The sequence below is a fragment of the Bos javanicus genome, chromosome 20 (assembly GCF_032452875.1).
Source record: "Bos javanicus breed banteng chromosome 20, ARS-OSU_banteng_1.0, whole genome shotgun sequence".
NCBI lineage: Eukaryota > Metazoa > Chordata > Mammalia > Artiodactyla > Bovidae > Bos > Bos javanicus.
The window spans coordinates 62,323,493-62,345,075 of record NC_083887.1 but is presented as its reverse complement, the minus strand read 5'-3'; the positions used below and the strand labels follow the sequence as shown (position 1 = coordinate 62,345,075).

The 21,583-nt window shown below is 49.5% G+C and overlaps 1 protein-coding gene across 2 annotated transcripts in view; it reads left to right on the top strand.

The window, feature by feature from the left end:
- ANKRD33B (ankyrin repeat domain 33B) overlaps positions 1-21,583 on the top strand; it is a 99,211-nt gene that overhangs the window by 58,748 nt on the left and 18,880 nt on the right. For both annotated transcript variants that reach the window (XM_061393870.1, XM_061393869.1), the window contains exon 2: positions 1,525-1,654. In XM_061393870.1, the coding sequence (XP_061249854.1) occupies positions 1,525-1,654 (130 nt within the window). The remainder of the gene's footprint in view (positions 1-1,524; positions 1,655-21,583) is intronic.

Genomic DNA, 21,583 nt, shown 5'->3' with positions numbered 1-21,583 from the left:
CAAGGAGCAATCATCTTTTAATTTCATGGATTAAATGAAAGTGATTTGATTTTAATCAAATCTGCAGTGATTTTGGAGCCCAAGAAAATAAAGTCTCTCACTGTTTGCATTGTTTCCCCATCTATTTGCCATGAATTGATAGGACTGGATCCCATGATCTTAGTTTTTTGAGTTTGAGTTTTAAGGCACCTTTTTCAGTCTTTTCTTTCACTTTCATCAAGAGGCTCTTTAGTTCTTCACTTTCTGTCATAAGGGTTGGTGTCATCATATCTCAACCATCATATCTGAGGTTATTGATATTTCTCCCAGCAATCTTGATTCTAGCTTGTGCTTCATCCAGCCTGGGATTTTGCATGATATACTCTGCATATAAGTTAAATAAGCAGGGTGACAATATACAGGTTTGATGTATTCCTTTCCCGATTGGGAACCAGTCTGTTGTTCCATGTCCAGTTCTAACTGTTGCTTCTTGACCTGCATACAGATTTCTCAGGAGGCAGGTCAGGTGGTCTGGTACTCCCATTTCTTTAAGAAGTTTCCACAGTTTGTTGTGATCCACCCAAAGGCTTTGGCGAAGTCAGTAAAACAGAAAACTGTTACTACTTGAATAGAAAACTCTGTTGATTTCTACCCAACAGCCAGAATTTAATGCAGGTGATTGACAGCGGACTGCCCCAATCACTCCCCATCTCACTGAGAGCAAACTCTAGTGTTGCCCTGACCACTGAGACCACCTGTGGTCAGCAACCTGCAGGCTTGTCCCTGGGTGGCCAGACCTGGCCCTCTGTCTGCACCTTCCCCCTCCACGTCCCCTTGGCATCTTCTTCCACCTCCTCTGTCCATAGCCGATGTCCCATCTCAGTGAACCCTCCCGTGCACAGTGGACCCTGGTCTCACAACCTCCCTGACCCGAGGAGTCTACTTTATAACACATTCACGTCTTAGGTCTGTAGCGGATGCCTTTTCCTCCGGTTAGAATGGAATGCAAATTATTGGTATCTGGCAACTCTGCAAGGAAGTAAGAGACTTCCGTTTGGCAGGCTTCCCCAGCTTCTGGAGCTGGATGAGAAATAAATCTATCAACATAGGTGGGATCGTGATAAAGGCAAGAAATAGTTAAATGCAAGACATTTTATAAATAAATAAATATTTAAGCATAATGAGAACCACTTTTCTCACTGTTGACAAAGGGAATTGCATTCATGGCAAGGAAGAAAAACTAGAAAGAACCCAGTGAGGTTGGGTTAAAATCAGTTGTTGATATGAATGTAAAAAAAACAACAGCAACAACAAAGAATGGAATGCAAGTGCCCTGAGGGCAGGGCATACCCGAAAGTGTCTGGGCACAGCGCTCCGCACACATGTGAGAACAGACCATGGCCGGCTGCTCCAGCTGGATGCTGAGAACTGAAACTGGGTCCTTGACCTCTCACCCCTGCTCGCCCCGCCCACTGGGATGCTGGCAGGGTCTGCGGTGATGATACTCGCTCTGCCCTTCTGACCTACTTCCCTCTTCATTTCTAGACCGGCCTTATTGTCGCCTGCTACCACGGCTTTGTGGATACTGTGGTGATCTTAGCAGAGTGCCCCCATGTTGATGTCAACTGGCAGGACAGCGAGGGGAACACGGCCCTCATCACGGCTGCCCAGGCAGGTAAGACCGAGCTTCACCTTCCCTCCCCAGAGCCCGCGAGGTCGGACCAGGGCCCCCAGGCCGTGGGGGGCCTGCACTTGACCTCAGCTCCTGAGACTGGTGTTGCACGTGTGTCACTGATCAGAGGTCATGCTTTACTGCTGAGAAGGACAGGAAAGGGTCGAGGGTGGGTGCATTCTGTTTGTGCATTTGGGAAGGTGTGTTGCTGAATCCACGCCTGCACTGCTGTCTGCAGGACAGGACAGTCAGTCCGGAGACAAGGGGTTGCGGCCAGGAATAGTGACTTTATTCAAAAAGCCAAAAGACCGAGGAGATGGTGGACTAGGGCCCCCAAAGAACTATCTTACCCAAGTTAGAATTTAGGCTCATTTTTACTAAAAGGGGAGAGGGGTGTGTGTGGCTGGTCGCTTACAACCTTCTTGGTGCTAGAATCCTCTGTTCTTGAGGCTGTCTGAGCAGGTCTGGTCACAAGGTTCCTGTAAATCTCCACCAGGACAATTGTTATTTTCTGCTCTGCCACCCTTAATCTCTAAATGAATGGAAACGTGTTACACTTTTAAAGGTCAGAGCCTTGAGAATGGGCCGTTCTGTACAGTTCAGGCCTAGGCAGCATTGTCTTACAAAAGGTGGAGATCCAGCATGACTAAGCACGGGCCTCGGAGCGAAAGGGTTGCGGTGAAAGGAATAGATCCAGTATGGAGTCAGGTCTGTTCTCTGTTACAAGTGCAGTTTACCCGCTGGTGCGGGACTCAGTGTGGGGCGCAATTAGCTCTGCAACTGCCCGAAGCCTTTGAATGTGAAACTGTACTGGACACCCAACTTCCACGTCAGCTCTCCTAGAGCCTAACACCCCACCAGTGCTCGGAGACCCAGGGTCCGAAAGATGCTGGTGAACTCATGAGTGGGAGAGACCCTAGTGACAGTTAATGTATAAAATGTGGACACATTTAGGAGATAACTTTGCACTTTGCCTGGAGATGTAGAGAAAAACCAGGGGCTTCTTGCTGAGAGGGTGTTAGCATGACAAGGTGGGGCTTGTTAGTGAGAGCACCTTGTAAAGGGTAAACATCCTTCCTGCCCAGGATTTTTATCTCTAGAGGTGATCCTTACACCAGCATTGCCAAGCGAACTGTGCACAGCTCTCCGATTTGGAACTGGATTCGGACATTCCTGGTGGCTCAGATAGATGGTAAAGAATCTGGCTGCACTGCAGGAGATCTGGGTTTGATCCCTGGATGAGAAGATCCCCTGGAGGAGGGGATGGCAACCCACTCTAGTGTTCTTGCCTGGAGAATCCCCATTGACAGAGGAGCCTGGTAGGCTACAGTCCATGGGGTCACAAAGTGTCCGACAGGACTGAGCAACTTAACTTTAACATTGTGAGATGAACATGAAACTATGCTTGTTCCTTCAGACCCACGCTTTATTTGTAACTGTAGCATTAACTGGGTTTGTAATTGACCGCTTTCAAAATTCTTGGCTTTCAAAATTCTATTGCATCACTTGGGTTCTCAGCTTCCAGGAGAGAAATTGCTTCAGGCTGAGTTCAGAAGAAAGGGCGTTTGTTTATGAAAGGAATGTGGGCCACTATTTAGTGTTGCTGAGTGTTACTGAGAGCTGCAGAGAACTGGAGTCAGGGCCGCCGGGAAGCTGCAGAAAATGCCCCGGAGCAGACTGCATGTCGATTCTGGAAAGGGAACTTCTGTGGGGGCCACCCGAGGCGGACCCTGCTATCCCACCCTGCATCACCGACTCCCATGTCTAAGCCTGCCTGAGTGGCTGATCTTGGAGCTCGGGCGAAGCAGAGACTCAGTGTCCTGCCGTTTCATCCTTTTAACGGGAAGTCGTCTGAGCACACCTGCTTTTCAATCAAGACGCCTAAGGTGGAAAACCGCCAGAGTCAGCCAGGTGTTTCGACTGTGCTCACTCACACCTGTCCGCGTGAAGCCTTCCCTCATATGGAGGCACTCCGGACTCTGAAAGCCCAGGTGCAAAAGAGTAAAAGGATTTTGTGAGAAGCGTTCAGTGACCGAGGCCTTATCACTCATTAACCGCCCACTGACCAAGGACCAAGGCAGGGACCAGGGGTAGTGAAGTGAAGGGCGTTTCTGACCTTGAGTAATTGTCCAGCTCAGTAGCCATCTGATGGGGCTCCGATGGAAGGTGTGTCCGGAGATATGGGGTGAGAACACCCCATCTAGCCTGGTGCTTCGGGACTGGGGTCATGGAGGAGGGGGCCTGTGCTGGGCATTGCAGAAGTCAGAGGCAGGCAGTGCCTGTTCGGACACCATAAAGCCCGGGGACCCAGAGGGAGCTGGCTCATCTTAGGAAGGGCAAGGACTGCACGCCTCTAGGATGGGGGAAGAAGTGGCCCCATGAGGAAGCAGGACCAGGTGATCAAGGGTCTAGATCCAAGGTGAGGAGGTGCACTTGGGTGGCATGAGGCTGGGTGGGTGGTGACGGGGGCGAGATGACCCTGGTGGACACGGAGTCCTTGTCACAGAGCAGAGAAGAAACACAGGCCGTGTGGCAGAAAGCTCAGGTCCCAGGGGTTGAGATGGTAGGCCACAGCGGGGTCTTTCAGCCCTTCTGGACGGTGGGTGATGCCAACTCAAAGAGGTGTGCGTGAAAGGGTAGGTCATGAAGGGACGCACAAAAGGAGAAACACCATCTCCACTTGGGTCCCAGGCCTTTGAAATGCTGAGCCATCTAGGTAAGCGGTCTCCACGGCCGGTGGAGAGTGTGGAGTGCCAGGCTCCAGTTCCCTCTGGGATTGCCACAGGTTGGCAGGCATCTCTGGGCAGCGGGGCCGTGGCGTGGACTGGAGCCCAAGTCTCATCCTAGAGTATGAGAACGAACAGGAAGAAGAGGTTACTTAGTGATTTGCAAGAGCTCTTTGTGTGTGTAAGGGTATCAGTGGTGCCTATGCTATCAATACCCATGAGGCCCTTTCTGAATTCTTGCCTATTTGAAAATATTTTTATTTTGTAGTCACACAGAAAATAACAACTTGCCGTTTTCCTGTTTAAAAAAAAAAAAAAGGACCATGTTGCAGAGGAGCAATCCGAGTGCAGCCTGATTTTTGTCTTTGTGACACCCTGATGTGTCTTAAACTGTGATGATGCCTGCCCCCCATCCTTGACAGGGCACAGAACCCAACCAACCACCGCCAACAAAAAAACCCGAAAACAGCCATACCGTGTATTTCCATTCCTTCTCTCTTTGTTTGACTCATGTTAGGCATATTTTTATTTTCGGGAACACTTTCTTGTTACTTCTTTGAACACTGCATCAGCCTTGTTTTATTTTTTCTTTCCGGGATTCCCTCTTAGGTGTAGCTTAGATCCTCCTCTCTAAACTCTTTGTCATCATTGTTTTTTCTTTTCTCTTCTTTACTCTTAGCATCTTTGGAAATGCTCCACACGACTTCATTAGTTTGTTTTAACACTATTCATTGGGTTGTTGTTGTTCAGTCGTTCAGCTGTGTCCAGGTTCTTTGCAATCCCATGGACTACAGCACACCAGGCCTCCCTGTCTTTCAGTATCTCCCAGAGTTTGCTCAAACTCATGTAGTTTTTTCTTTATGAGCATACTAATGTCTTAGTCCATTTGGGCTGCTATTAACAGAATCACCATACATTAGGAGCTTAAACAGCAGAAATTTATTTCTCACCGTTTTGGAGGCTGGAAGTCCAGGGTCAAGGTGCTGGGCCACTTGGTTCCTGGGGAGGCCTCTCTTCCTGGCTTGCACGTGGCATCTCCCTGCTATGTCCTTGCATGGCAGAGAGAGGAGATCCAGGGGTCTCGTGTCTCCTCGTGTAAGGACATCACTCCTGTTGGATCGGGGCCCCACCCATATGACCTCATTTAACCTTAAGTTACCTGCACAAAACCTCCATCTCCAAGTACAGACACAGTGGGGACTGGGGTTTCAACATGGGAATTTGGAAGAATACAAAGTTCGATTATCTTTACGCAGGGTTCGTGCCTCTCTGACTGGTTTATTTAAGTCAAAGATGACATGGCTAGTGGGAAGCTACTGTACAACACACGGAGCTCAGCTCGGTGCTCTGTGATGACTTAGAGGGGTGAGATGGGGCCTCGTGAGAAGGAGGCTTAAGAGGGAGGGGATGTATGTATACATAGAGTTGATTCACTCTGTCGTACAGCAGAAACTAACACTACATTGTAAAGCCATTATCCTCCAATAAAAAAACAATAAATTAAAAAGATGATGGCGTAGGTCCTTTCAAGGTTAGAGAGAGGCCCAGCAAAAAGAGAAGAAAAGGGCTCCGTGTGTTTTCCAGGCTCTGGGTCTGAGCCTGGGACCTAGAGGGAGAAACCCAGGCAGGCTGGGGTCAGTCACCCCAGCTGCTCCTCTCCCTGGGCTGCAGGCGTGGGACCCCAGCTGCTCCCCGCCCTGGGCTGCAGGTGTGGGACCCCAGCTGCTCCCCGCCCTGGGCTGCAGGCGTGGGACCCCAGCTGCTCCCCGCCCTGGGCTGCAGGCGTGGGACCCCAGCTGCTCCCCGCCCTGGGCTGCAGGCGTGGGACCCCAGCTGCTCCCCGTCCTGGGCTGCAGGCGTGGGACCCCAGCTGCTCCCCGTCCTGGGCTGCAGGCGTGAAACCCCAGCTGCTCCCCGTCCTGGGCTGCAGGCGTGAAACCCCAGCTGCTCCCCGCCCTGGGCTGCAGGCGTGGGACCCCAGCTGCTCCCCGCCCTGGGCTGCAGGCGTGGGACCCCAGCTGCTCCCCGCCCTGGGCTGCAGGCGTGGGGCCCCAGCTGCTCCCCGCCCTGGGCTGCAGGCGTGGACCCCAGCTGCTCCCCGCCCTGGGCTGCAGGCGTGGGACCCCAGCTGCTCCCCGCCCTGGGCTGCAGGCGTGGGTGGGCCAGCAGCCTGTGCCATCATGGTTGAACGTCCCCTGCCCCCTGCCTGGCGTCATCTCTGCAGCAGTAGGAGCTGGGTGTGGGAGCACCACGGGCTTGGCTCATGTGCCTGGGGGTTGGAAACGGCATCAGTGGCTCTCCATGCATCTCTGTAGCCCCTCTTTCTCTGGGGACACTGGTGGAGCCCCCCGAGGTCTCATACCTGTACATTACAGGTCAAATACCTGTAATGCCCTGTCCTTGCCTGCAACCTGCTTCTGTCTCCACTGCATTTGACAGAAATTCCTTCCAGGAATTCTGGCCAGTGGATGGTGTCTTTCTGTGGTTTCTAGTACAGATAAGTCTTCTGCCCGTTGCTTTTGTGGGAAGTGGAGACAGGGGGCAGACTCCTGTGTTCATGGACTTCCTGCTCTGCCCTCAAGAGAGCTGGTGGTCCCTGGTGGAGCCTCCCCTCCAAAAAGCTTAGACTGCAGAGCAGCTGGTGGGATGCAGATGGCTGGGGTGTGTTGAAGTGTGCAGGTACCAGCGGTGGGGGTGTGGTGGGGGTTGGGACTGCAACCCAGACTGGGTCATGCGGAGGAGGCTGGCAACGTGGCGGCTCTCCTGGTGCTTTCTCCACGGAGCCCTGCCGATGTTCTGATAAGCTGATTGTAAAATATAGTAGATAATGTTTGGAAAATAAAACACACAAGCAATTAAAGTTAAGGGTGAAAATCACTTAGCTCCTCACTGCCAGGTCTTTCTGTTTTTACTTTCTGGAGGGAACCATTGTTAACGATTGGACGTGTCGATGGATTCTGTTTATCTTCTTTTAGAAACAAAACGTAATGTATTTCCTCTTTTTCCTGGCTTCCACAGCCCTTGACCTATTTAACTGATTTGTTCATGCTCTGTATGGACTTCCCTCCCCCTGGCACGGTGTCCGCTCCCTCCACTGGGGCCCTGACCCACCCAGGCCTACAGGGAGCCTCCTGGCTCTGCCCACCAAGGTTTGGCACTGAATTGTTTGGGAGCAGGGAAGGGTGGAGTGTAGTTTTTGTGCTATTCAGTTCAGTTCAATCGCTCAGTCATGTCCGACTGTTTGCGACCCCATGGACTGCAGCACACGAGGCCTCCCTGTTCATCACCAACTCCTGAAGCTTGCTCAAACTCACATCCATCGAGTCGGTGATGTCACCCAATCGTCTCATCCTCTGCCGTGCTATATTTTAAAGAAAACAGTGTCTCCTTCTTTATCTTAATTGCCTCCATGTGAGGACATGATTTTTCCCTAATATATTGATACAGCTGGGGATGATGACTTGCTGCCCTCCTCCCTGAGAGTATCATGACCTCGGAGCACAGAGCTTGGTTGTCAGACTTGAGCTTGTTTCTGAACCGAACTTGGGTCCGCTTGCCAGCACACAGTAAAGCCAACCTCCTGACCCTGGGTTGTGGTGAAGGGAAGGGCAGCATTTATTGCCGGCGCCAAGTAAAGAATCCAGGCAGGTAGTGCTCCAAAGGCTGCAACTCCTTGAAGGCTTTCAGGGAGGGGTTTTTAAAGACAGGATGAGGAAGAGGGGTTTCGGGTGTCTGATCAGCTTGTGAACATTCTGCTGATTGGCTGGTGGTGAGATAACTGGAAGTCAACCTCATCAACCTCTAGTTCCAAGCGGTCTGGGGTCTCGTGCTTATGGGCAGCATACAGTTAAGTTCTTCCACCTGGTGGGGGTTTCAGTATCTGCAAAACAGCTCAGAGGACGTGGCTCAGAATATCACCTGTGGCCCTTGAGAAGGAACTGAAGGTCCTTGACTTTATTTAATGGCTAAACTATTACTCATTTGTTTTGCTTGACTGTTCTCCTTTATTTCTGCATTTTCTCACTACTCTGATTAAATTTATTCTTTGGAACTTCACTTTCATGCATTGGAGAAGGAAACGGCAACTCACTTCAGTGTTCTTGCCTGGAGAATCCCAGGGATGGGGAAGCCTGGTGGGCCGCTGTCTATGGGGTCGCACAGAGTTGGACACGACTGAAGCGACTTAGCGGCAGCAGCAGCAGGAGGCTAACCTTTTTTTTTTTTTTTTTTTTTGTACAAAGAAGAGGCTGGCAGAGGATGTGGTCGGGGTGGGGGTGTCTGTCCTGGGAAGGCCCCGGAGGATCCTGCTCAGTTACAAGCTGAATCATCATAATCCATAGGTGGATAATCTGTGTTTTAACCCAGATGGCTGGACCCAGTCCCCAGAGTTTTGGATTGTGTAGGTCTGGGACTTCCCAGGTGGCTCAATGGTAAAGAATCTACCTGACAATGCAGGAGACTCGGGTTCAAGTTCTGGGTCGGGAAATCCCCTGGAGCAGAAGACGGCGACCCACTCCAGGATTCTTGCCTGGAAAATCCCATGGACAGAGGAGTTTGGCGAGCTGTCGTCTGTGGGGTCACAAAGAGTCGGAAACGACTTAGTAAACAGCAGCAAGGCCTGGGGTGAGACGCGCAGTGTGTGTTTCAGCGAGTTCCCAGGTGAGGCTGGTGCTTCAGGGCTGGGGACCTCACTTTGGGAATGGAGTGTCACAGGTTCCCATACAGAATGGTGGCCCCGGTGCCTGTCAGCGGGCCTCGGAGCTGGGGCTGGAGTGGTTCACGGAGCCGGGTGAGATGTTATCACAGGGACACAGCCATCACTAGATCACAGCGAGGATAAAGGACAGCAGTTGAGAGCTTCTGTTACGACTTTCACTTACTGATATTTTAACCGAAGAGGCTGTTTGCGATTTCAGTGGATAGAATCAAATGATGCCCCGTTTTAATCCAATTCTATAACCAGCTTTATTTATTTGATGATTTCTTACTACCAAAAAACATATAGTAATAAGTGCTTACGGTGAGAAATCACTACAGAAGTATTGTTTTAAAAAATCATTAGAAATTTCCCAGGACTCTCCTGGTGGTCCGGTGGCTAAGACTCTGCACTCCCAGTACAAGGGGGTCTGGGTTCGATCCCCGGTCAGGGAACTAGATCCCACATGCTGCAACTAAGACCTGGTCCAGCCAAATAAATAAAATAAATATTTTAAAAAAGTGTTTAAAAAAATAAAAGAATTTTCCCTTCCCTCTCTCCCCAGGTCTCTCATTGACTGGCCGCATTCCAGCTGGTTACTTTGCCAGAACTCAGTCTCTCCTTTTCAAACACAAAGCGTGTGCAGGCACCTTTTATTTACTTGGATGGGGCAATTCTGTAGAGACTTGATTTTAATTGTTTTCACTTAGTAGATCTAGGAGATCTTTCTGCATGGACCAGTGGACACGAGATTTGCCTGGTTCCTACAGCACACACCTGAGTGATGGTGTGTTCACGTCCGTGTCCCTGGCGTCCAGTAACTGAGAAAGTCAGTCAACTGTGGCTCATCTTTCTATACAAGATCTTCTTTTAAAACATATTTATCCTGCAGTCACTTCATGTCCAATGGCTGTGTTAAGGGGCGGTCAAGGGCCCACGTAACCCCATCTCCTGAATTTAAAGTCTCATGCTCGAGGGTTTCTGAATTAGCCGGTTATAGACAACGCCAGAGTGCAGCCGTTCGTGTCGGGGTCGGGGCTGGTGGGATGCGAGGGGGACAGTTTGGAGCGGGGGGGGCGTGTACCCGCCAACATCCTGGTGGTACAGTAGAGCAGCAGGTGCACTCAGAGGCTAAACCGAGCAATGGTTAAGGGGACTGCGAGTGGAGATGGGGCCCGAGCTCAGGGAAGGGTCCTGGGGGCGGGGGAGAGGGGAGGGCTGCCCCCAGGAGCTGGGGCCTGGGTCACCTGAACCCCCTAGCTAGAAGGCAGGCGGGGACCAGAAGCACATCCCCTCTGGCACCTTCCACAGGGCCCCTGCTAAGTCACACCCGAGACTTCAGGGCTAAGGGACCCCGCAGGTGTAGGTTTGTGGAGGTCAGAGCAGGGCGGAGAAGGAAAGAGAAGAAATGTACGCACAGATTCTTAGAACTCAATCGCTTCATCAGAGGACCGGCACGTTTTCAACCTGTCCGTTTACGGAGCCCCTGCCACGTGGCTTTCTGTTGTTGTTGTTGGCCTTGCCACAGGGCCTGTGGGATCTTAGTTCCCCGACCAGGGACTGAACAGGCGGCCCCGGCAGTGGAAGTGTGGAGTCTTAACCACTGGGCCACCAGGGAAGGCCCTACCAAGTGGCTTTTAGGAGAAGCTGTGCCAGTTTCAACTTCCCAGCATGTCCCCCAGGGCTGAGAACGCGTCAGCTCAAATGGACTTCGCTTACTGTTTGCACTTGTGTGTGTGTGTTAGCGCTCAGTCGTTTCCGACTCTTTGCAACCTCATGAACTATAGCCCACCAGGCTCCTCTGTCCATGGGGATTCTCCAGGCAAGAATACTGGAGTGGGTTGCCGTCTCCTTCTCCAGGGGATCTTCCCATTCCAGGGATTGAACCCAGGTCTCCCGCATTGCAGACGGAGTCGTTACCGTCTGAGGCACAGGTGCAGTTGCGTTTCTGTGATTTTTACTGGCGCCTAGGATAGGACACGACTGAAGTGACTTAGCAGCAGCAGCAGCAGCAGGATCTGCTCTGGCTTTTGGGTGCAGTCTCCTGAGTGTCCAACGAAACAAGCTTCCACGATGAGAAAACGGCCTTCTCTTGCAACATGACCTGTCTGAAGGCAACAGTTGGGAGTGAAGGGTGGTTGCTTCATTTTGTGGTGTTGTGTTGTCAGGACCTGGGCCCGGCTTCTCAGAAATTCTTGACCTTTTCCCTCTGGGCTCAAGATGGCCTGGCAGCTCCAAGCAGCGTGGCTTCACGTTACAGCATAGGAAGCTTCGGGAAGGAGCAAGTCCCAGTCCATGTTCTGTTCTCTGAGATGGGAGAGCATTTCCAGAAGCCTCCAGCACAGCTTTGGTTACAGCTGTCAGGCTTGCCTCACACGCCCGGCCCTGACCAAACAAGTCACTGGCCAGGACGGTGCAGTGACCCCAGTTGACTTGACCTGGTCAGCGTTGGCCCCACCGAATCTGTGTGGTTAAGGAAGACTGGGAAGTGACCACACGTTTGTATTATTTGATATCACAGCTGTGTATCTTGGCTGAGAGTCAGGAGCCCGGCCTTGGAGTGTAAATTAGGATGCAAATGCCTGATCTGCCTGTCCGGTGTTCTCTTCAAAGCCTAACCTCCTCGAGTTCTGCAGAATCAGGATACAGCTGAGGGACTTCCCTGGTGGTCTAGTGGTTAAGACTTTGCCTTCCAATGCAAAAGATGGGGGTTCAATCCCTGGTCGGGAAGCTTAGATCCCCTATGCATTGTGGCCATGGTCAAAAAACCAAAACACAAAGCAGAAGCAATATTATAACAAATTCAATAAAGGCTTTTTAAAAAATGGTTCACATAAAAAATAAAATGTAAAAGAAAAACACAACTGAACCTGAATTAGGCTTTTTCTATGGTGAGAATGTATGAAAATAAAGCCTCCAAGAATCCCTAAATATCAGTAATACCAGTAATTTTAACCTCTACCAGACTTGCCCTAACAAAAATATAAAGTGAGATAATGGAAGGAATGAATTACATCCCGGAGGGTGGCTTTGTTTATTGTTCAGCCTCTTGATCTCGTCCAACTCTTTGCAACCCCATGGACTGCAGCATGCCAGGCTTCCCTGTCCTCCACTATCTCTGGAAGTTTGCTCAAACTCATGTCCATTAAGTCAATGGTGTCATGCAACCATCTCATCCTCTGTCATCCCCTTCTCCTCAGGCCTTCAATCTTTCTAAAGCATCAGGGTGTTTTCCACTGAGTCGGCTTTTTGCATCAGGTGGCCAAAATATTGGATGGCTTTAGGTGTTTCCTTTTCCTGTTTCTTGTTCCCCTTTAACAGAACGGCAGAAGTAAGATGAAATCAGAAAACCACAGGGGTCTTCTGAACTGGTGATAATATCAAGTTGATTCAGCACACATAGCCTCTGGTGCATCCCTGAAGCCTGTTATTCCTTGAACATATCTTTAAAGTTCTGCAGGAAATGCACTGAGAGCCAGTCTGGCATTATTTTTTAACTTCTTTATTTGGTATTTTTGCCTGTGCTGGGTCTTCATTGCAATGGGCTGACTTTTCTCTAGTTGCAGAGAGTGGGGACTGCTTTCTAGCTGTGGTGAGCAGGCTTCTCATTGCAGTCACGTCTCTTGTGGAGCACAGGCTCTAGGGCTCCTGGGCTTCAGTAGTTGTGATTCCCAGGCTTTAAGAGTGTGATCTAAATAGTTGTGGTGCATGGGCTTAGTTGCTCCATGGCATGTGGGATCTTCTTGGACCAGGGATCGAACCTATGTCTCCTGCATTGACAGGTGGATTCTTTACCACCAAGTCAATGGCAACCCACTTCAGTATTCTTGCTGGAAACTCCCAAGGACAGAGGAGCCTGCAGGCTACAGTCCATGGTGTTGCAAAGAGTCAGACATAACTGAGCAGCTAACCCCAAAGAAGCCCTTCATGACATTCTTCATGTCACTTGCTGCTGGAGACAGGAGGCTTCAGGCAGCGGCTGGGGGCTCAGGCTGCCCGTGTGTGTTCTGACTTGTGAACTGGATCTGGGGAGGGCCCCACTTTCGAGGAGAATGTATGACTTGGCCTGAGCCGGGGATAAACGCCTCTTCATTGTATTTATCTTATTTTATCATCACTACACCCGATCATGATTTGAGTCTGACTTCATTGTGATTTTTATGGATTTTTGAAGTGTTTTGCTTTTACTCAGTTTCTGTTTAAAATAAATTAGGGCTTGGCACATCTCTCAGGTTTCCTAGCACTGCCTTGCCTTTTCCCATAAACTCGTTTTCCGAGCCTTTCTGACCGTGCACAGCAATGCCACCTCCTTTGAAGCTGCTGGCCCTGCTCCCCAATTAGAGAGGATGGTCCTGTTCCCCAGTTAGAGAGGATGGTCCTGCTCCCCAGTTAGAGGGGATGGCCTGTGTGTGCCCCCCAGTTAGAGGGGATGGCCTGTGTGTGCTCCCCAGTTTGAGGATGGTCCTGCTCCCCAGTTAGAGGGGATGGCCTGTGTGTGCTCCCCAGTTAGAGGATGGTCCTGCTCCCCAGTTAGAGAGGATGGCCTGTGTGTGCTCCCCAGTTAGAGGGGATGGCCTGTGTGTGCTCCCCAGTTAGAGGGGATGGCCTGTGTGTGCTCCCCAGTTAGGATGGCCTGTGTGTGCTCCCCAGTTAGAGGATGGCCTGTGTGTTCTCCCCAGTTAGAGGGGTTGGCCTGTGTGTGCTCCCCAGCTAGAGAGGTTGGTCCTGTTCCCCAGTTAGAGGATGGCCTGTGTGTGCTCCCCAGCTAGAGAGGATGGCCTGTGTGTGCTCCCCAGTTAGAGGGGATGGCCTGTGTGTGCTCCCCAGTTAGAGAGGATGGCCTGTGTGTGCTCCCCAGTTAGAGGGGATGGCCTGTGTGTGCTCCCCAGTTAGAGGGGATGGCCTGTGTGTGCTCCCCAGCTAGAGAGGATGGCCTGTGTGTGCTCCCCAGTTAGAGAAGATGGCCTGTGTGTGCTCCCCAGTTAGAGAGGATGGCCTGTGTGTGCTTCCCAGTTAGAGGATGGCCTGTGTGTCCTCCCCAGTTAGAGAGGATGGCCCGTGTGTGCTCCCCACTGCTGCTCCCACGTGCAGCCCCCCGCCCCCGCTTCTGGATGGGAACAAAGAACCTGTCCTCTTCATTGGTGCTGCTGGAACCTGATATTTCCAATCAACAGTTCCCTCTACTGGCCTCATTTGGGAAATTCCATTCTGAGTACCTGCTTCAGAGCAATCAAGTCTCGGTGTGTGCGTGCTGGGTCACATCCAACTCTTTGTGACCTTTTGGACTGTAGCCCGCTAGGCTCCTCTGTCCCTGAGATTTTTCAGGCAAGAATACTGGAGTGGATTGCTATTAGACAACCCTAATTTGGTAACGTTTTCCCATTTTTAGAGCAGCACAGGTTTATTGTCTGTTTCCTTTCCTTGAATGAAAGCATAAACAAGACTTTTAGCTTATAATTGGTACCGGTTACGTGTTGAATGAGTCAAAAATTATTAATTGTGATGGCCCTGTGATCTTGATAATGTGTTTTTATGACTTGTGCTTAGTTGTTCAGTCATGTCCGATTCTTTGAGACCCTGTGGACTGCAGCCCACCAGGCTCCTCTGTCCATGGGGATTCCCTAGGCAAGAATACTAGAGTGGGTTGCCATGACCTCCTTCAGGGGATCTTCCCAGCCCAGGGATCGAATCCAGTTCTCCTACACTGCAGGCAGATTCTTTACCAACAGAGCCACCAGGGACTTGAAAATTAGCAACTTTTTTGATACGTGAACATCTTTCAAGGGAGAAGTAGGAATCCTTCAGCTTTTTTACTTACTAAATATTTACCAAGTGTGTTGTCCATTGGAAGTTTTGGACTTGAGATCAGGGTCATGAGGGTTATAGTGGCTGTGGGAATCCATGGCCACATGGAAATGTGAACTGTGAGGCATCATGGTTTAGGTGCCTGATTCAATCTTGGGGGACGAGGGCAGAGCTTCCATTGGAAGCAAAGGAAGAACATATCTGGCAGGGGGACTGCAAAGACCAGTAGATTAGAGAAAGCATGGCACACGGGTGAATGGAAAGAGAGTTGTGGTCTTCCCTGATGGCTCAGTGGTAAAGAATCTGCCTGCCAAGGGGACTTGGGTTAGATCCCAGGTCGGGGAAGATCCCACGTGCTGCAGGGTGACTGAGTCCGAGCACTGCAACTACTGAGCCTGTGTTCTAGAGCCCAGGAGGTGCAACGAGAGAAGCCATCGGAATGAGAGACTCGTGCACTGCAGCTAGAGAGTAGCTCCTGCCTGCTGCAACTGGAGAGGAGCCCGAGCAGCAGTGAAGACCCAGCACAGCCAAATATATAAATAAATTACAATTTTAAAAAAGAGAGAGAGCTGTGTAATTACAGAGTCCATGCATGCAAGAGCTGAGGATAAAGAGGGGATATAGGGAAGGAAAAATAACCTTCTCTCTACCCTACTGGATTCCCAAGTGAGACCCCTGTAATAAAAGACTAACAAGAGAGAACCAGACACCTATAAACACATGGACCTCATGTGTAAGTGGGGGACACCCAGCTAAAGATGAGTAACTCAAGCAGGTGGCTCAGAACTCTGGCTTATGTGTCATCTTCCTTAAAGACAGAAGATGGAAATATATGCCATCTCCATATATTTATGGAGAAATACAGGGCAGAGGAAAGCAGTTTTTTAGTGTCTCATTACAAAGAAGAAAAACTGTACCCCTTTTTGGGTATGTGAATGAAATGATGGATGTTAGCTATACTTACTGTGGTAATATTTCACAATATATGGAAGTCAAATTATTATGCTGTACTCCTTAATTTAGCACAGTGCTAGATGTTAATTATATCAATAAAACCTGGGAAAATAAAAGAATAAAATAAGAAAATGTATGTCCTGCTTTTAGGCACATGGGGGAGGACAGGGAGCTTTTCTTGTATCTGCTTCTTCTCTGTTGTCTTTGGCTCAAAATAATTCTTATGCCACAGTTGCATGTTTTGGGTGGTATATTCTGCTACCCTTCAGAGAGCAGGGCTAGATAGAAAGAAGCTAGCTGGTTAAAGAGTCAAGAATTTATCTAAAGAGCAGAAAGCATGAGAGGGTTTAAGTAGTAGTTGTGTCGATTGGAAGAGTTTCTTGCTGATAGTGTAGAAAATGGAGCATAAATGGGACAAGTTTAGTTAGGAGAGGAGTGGACCCCAGGAAGGATATGGTGGTGGCTGCCATCGAGGTTAGAAGTGGGGATGGGGAAACACGGACAGGCTTGTAAGATGTTTAAGAGGTGGCTTTGGCAGAATTCCTCCATACTTGGATGTTGATGGGATAGGGGAGGGCTGAAGAGAAAGCCCAGACTTCTGGCTTGGGCACTTTGGTGGGTGATTGCTGATATTCATCATTGACAAAGAATGTGGATGGGAGGAGCAGGTTTGGAAGAAACATGTTTTGAATTTTATATGTTGAATTTGATTTGTTGGTGGAACGCCCAAGATGAAATATCCAGTAGATATATACTTAGGTAAGAAACTCAGGAAAATAGATTAGCTAGAGATAAGTGATCTGGAAGTTTTAGGATGATGACTTGATCCGTGAGGGTGGATAGGATCACCGAGGGAGGGTATATGAGATGAGAAGAAGGCTTAGTCATGCATCCGAGTAACAGTGGCATTTCAGAAAGCAAAGAACAGAAGAATTCACAAAGAAAATTGAGGGGTGGCCAGAGAGCTAGGAAGAAAATCAGAAGGGTGAGCTATCAGGACATTTGCAGAAAGTGTTGGATGGACCAGACACGTGGTTAATGCTATGGAAATGTCTAGTAAGGTGGGAACTGACTTATAACTGTCAGATTTTTGGTACAAGACAGTCATCGGGGAATGAAGGAAGATGGTTTCAGGAGGATTGGTGGGGGTGTAAGTAGCAATAGTGAGAGCAGGTGACTGGAATTCAGACTAAAAAGATGTCATATGATTGGCAGATGACTGGAGTGCAAAGACAGGGCCACAGGGATTATTGTTGATCATTGCAATGGACTGGATGTTTATGTCCCCCTCCAAATTCATATGTTGAATCCTAATCTCCATGGGATGGTAATAGGAGATGGGGCTTTAGGGAGATAATTAGGTCATGAGGAGGGGATCGTTCATGAATAGAATTAGTGCTCCATAAAAGAGACCCCAGAGAGCTTCCTTACCCCTTCTGCCATGTGAGAACACAATAGGACAACTATCTATGAACCGGGGAGTGGGCTCGGAAGTGGATTCTCACCAGAGAGAATCTGCTGGCACTTTGACCTTGAACTTCCCAGCCTCCAGCACTGTGAAAAAATAAATATTTCTTGTTTAAGCCACTCAGTCAATGGCAGTTTGTTACAGCAGCTCGAATGGACTAAGACAGTCGTGTATTTTAAGCCAGGAGATCCTTGAGCACATGTACCAGCTTATTGCTGCATGACAGTCTCCAGCCCTAGTTTACCGTGTTTATAGTTGATGCGTCTGTGGATGGGCTGGGAGCCGGCTGATCTAGACGGCCTTGGCTCACGTGTCTGTGAGTGAGCCACACCCGTCTGCCTGGATTTCTCATCCTCTTCCTGGAACCATCACGTCATCTTGGGCACGTTCTCCTTAGGCAGATAGTCCTGCCAGCATGTGTGTTTCGAGCTTCCACAGATGTCAAGTGGGCCAACCCTGTTTTCTTTGCCTGCACTGGGTGTTAACTTCTATGCTCAGGCTTTGTCTGCTGGTGGTGCGAGGGCTTCTCATGGTGGCGGCTTCTCTTGTGAGGCATGGGCTCTAGGGTGTGACGGCCTCAGTAGTTGTAACACACGGGCATACTTGCCCTGCGGCGTGGGGGATCTTCCAGGACCAAGGATGGAACCCGTGTCCTCTGCATTGGCAGGCAGATTCTTAACCAGTGGACCACCAGCGAAGTCCCAGTGTTCTTAACTGAAGAATGTTGAAGCCACATGGCAAAAGGTGAAAAATTTAAGCCATAATACAGTCTGGTGGGAATGAATTTGCAAGGTGGGAGAGGTTGAAGAGAAAGAGGAAATAATTTGTAGCGTGAATATATTCTCCAGCAGTGGATGGGGAATGTCTTTAAAGCACTGGATGGGGAGGAGAGATTGGCATTTCAATAGGAGAAGAACCCTCCCCTCTTTTCTAGGAGGGATGTGGGGAAGTTTGGGGGGTGATGGGGGGAAAGTAGAGGGAGTTCCCTTCTGTGGTTTCAGTTCCCTCTGTGAAGTAGGAGGTGCAGAGGGGTTTCCTGTAACAGTGGGAAAGTTTAGGGCTTTCCTGATGGCTCAGGGGTAAAGAATCCGCCTGCCAATGCAGGAGACACGGGTTTGATCCCTGGTTGGGGAAGATCCCGCATGCGGTGGAGCAACTAAACCTGCACACCACGAACTATTGAGCCTGTGCCCTGGAGCCAGGGAATCACAGCCCCGCCACAGCCACTGAAGCCCTCGCCCCTGGAGCCTGCACTCCGCGACAAGAAAAGCCGCCTCAAAGAGAAGCCCACGCACTGCAACTAGTGAGCAGCCCCAGCTCCCCGCAATAGAGAAAAGCCCAGGTGGCAGCAGGCCCAGCAAAGCCAAACAATAAATAATTTAGAAAAAAATAAAAGAGTGGGAAAGTTTAAAATTCCCCACTTGGGGCTTGGGGTATCGTCACTCAATGGAAATCAAGGGTGGACATGATGCTTCTAAGAATGTATAGATATTAACCTTTTCTCTTTGAAACCATGGCAATGATCCAAAGGGAGCTTTGCTTTTCTTCCGCAACATAGACAGATAGGAAGTCAGACTTGGCCACCATGGACTTTTCCACCCTCGTGTACCCTCAGGGAAAACACCACTGGCCAAGTAATCAACAACAGCAGCAATATCCAAAGTAGAGTCAGAACCCTGGGGCTGGGGTGTCCCCAGGAGTCACCTTTGGCTTTTCTGTTGTTTGGTTCAGCCCAACAATTACCGAGACGTGTCCATTCACTTCCTTCTGAGTCAGCATCTCCTCTCTACCCTCCTGTCCTGCTGAGGGTCCAACCACTTCTTCTCTGTCCATTGCACGCCCACCCATGAGCCTCCCTCCCCCTCCACTGGTGAGGCTTGTGTATGGCGTGGATAGGATCTGCACCTAGCAGCCGGATGAGAATCACTGTCCCTACCTTGCAGTCTATTGAGTGGCCCTTGCCTAGATTCCCCTTTCATAAGACAAACTTTTGATATTAGAATAGTTCAGACTTACAGAAAAGCTGCAAAGATTGTGCAGAGAATTCAGAACACCCCACACCTGGTTACCCCTGTGGTAGAATCTTACACTATTATGACACAAATTTTGTCTATTATCGAACAAAATAAACCCGTATCGATGCATCTTTATTATTAACTTAAGTCCATCTCTTAAAATTCAGACTTCCTCGTTTTTCCACCAATGTACTTTTTCTGTTCCAAGATCCTGGCTAGGGTCCCACGTGATGTTTCGTTGTCGTGTCCCCTCAGGTTCCTCTTGGTGTGACAGTTCCTCAGATTTCATGACCTTGACAGTCTGGGGAGTGCTTGTCTAGTAGTCTGCAGTGTGTGTGCTGAGTCACTTCAGTCATGCCTGACTCTGCGACCCTGCAGACTATAGCCCGCCAGGTTCTTCTGTCCATGGGATTTCCGAGGCAAGAACACTGGGGTGGTAGTAGTCTGTAGCAGGCGGGTCCCTCAATTTGTGTGTGTCTGTTGTTTTTTTCATGATTAGAGTGGAGTTGTGGGTTTTTCAAAGGAGCACCACAGTGCTAGTCTCATGATGTCCCATGAAGGGTTTTGTTTTTTTTTAAAGTGTTCAATGACAGCAGTTATAGACGGTCAGGCTGACTTTGTTCACAGTCATCAGACAGGCGTGAGCACCATTGCAATGGGCAAGTGGGAATTTATAGCCACGGAGCAGAATGGCAGGGGAGGGGTCTGTGGATGGAAAATTACTAAGGGGGAAGGAACATCAGAGGGATTCTGGCCAAACCAACCTAGCAAGATTCTTGATGAAGATGGGCCGGGGTGATTGGATATCCCCTGCGGGGTGGTGGGGGATGAAGAACAGATCAGATACTAGAGTGGAGCAGGGGTGAGTTAACCAGAGTTCAATTGACTTACTAGCTGGGTTCTTGCTAAAGTGAGATTTTGCAAGGAAGGGCACAGATGCACCTGGGAGAAGGTTCAGGAGCCTGACTGAAGTTTGATCAGCAGAGAATATTTGTCCGCCCACCTCTGGACACGACTGTTGACCCCGATCACCAGGCTGAGGTCGTGTTGGCCAGACATCTCTCTTGGAAGATTACTACCCCCACCACCATCTTCATAGTTTACTCTTCGGAGTGGAGTCTGTGCACAGCCCACAAGTGAAGGAGTGGGTTCTACTGTGTCACCTCCTTGGGACTGGAGCACGTGCATAAGTTATTTGGAGTTTTTCTGCCCAGAGATTTGTCTATTAGGCACTTTTTGTACATACCTTGTCTCTCGTCATTTTCACCGTCGTGAAGTTGATATTATCTCCATTTTCCAGTTGTAGAAACAGATTCAGTGACGTTGACTGACCTTCCCAAGGTCACCTGGATTTTAAGTGGCAGGCTCGAAGCTTGAACTTGGGTGTTCTCAGACCCAGCTCTCTTAAGTACTCAGTTCTCTGTCCACATGGCTACTTAGTCACCCCACTGAAGCTGAGTCATCAAGAATTAACTTATTCCCTGGGTCACTTATGCCCTGCTTTTAGGCAGGGTAAGGCTCACAGGGTCCATGGGAGGGGGTGTTTTTGAGCCGTGTGTGGTCAAAGTCCACTCTGAGGACTTCAGGGACCAAATCCTATTCCATATGGTCCATGGTGACTAGGCTCAAACTAGATTTTAATGTAAGACACATTCTGTTTTATAAGGAAGTTCAGTTCAGTCACTCAGTCATGTCTGACTCTTTGTGACCCCATGGACTGCAGCACGCCAGGCCTCCTTGTCCATCGCCAACTCCCAGAGCTTGCTCAAACTCATGTCCATCAAGTTGGTGATGCCATCCCACCATCTCATCCTCTGTCATCGCCTTCTCCTCCTACCTTCAATCTTTCCCAGCATCAGAGTCTTTCCCAAGGAGTCGGTTCTTCGCATTAGGTGGCCAAAGTATTGGAGCTTCAGCTTCAGCATAAGTCCTTCCAATGAATATTCAGGACTGATTTCCTTTAGGATGGACTGGTTGGATCTCCTTGCCGGGTTCTGTTTAGTTACCTACCATCTATCCATCTATCTATGATCCATTCATCAATATATGTACCTACCTATCAGTCTGTCTGTCTTCCCTGTCTATCCATCTATCATCTATCTATTGCTTACCTATCTATCATCTGTCCCTGTATCTACTTACCTATCATCTATCTACCTACTTATCATCTGTCTATCTTTCTTACTCAAGGAGAAAGCTCCTTTTGGTTAATTGTCATCTTAAAGAAGGTTAACATTTATTCATTCTTAGCAGCATCAGGTCCATCTT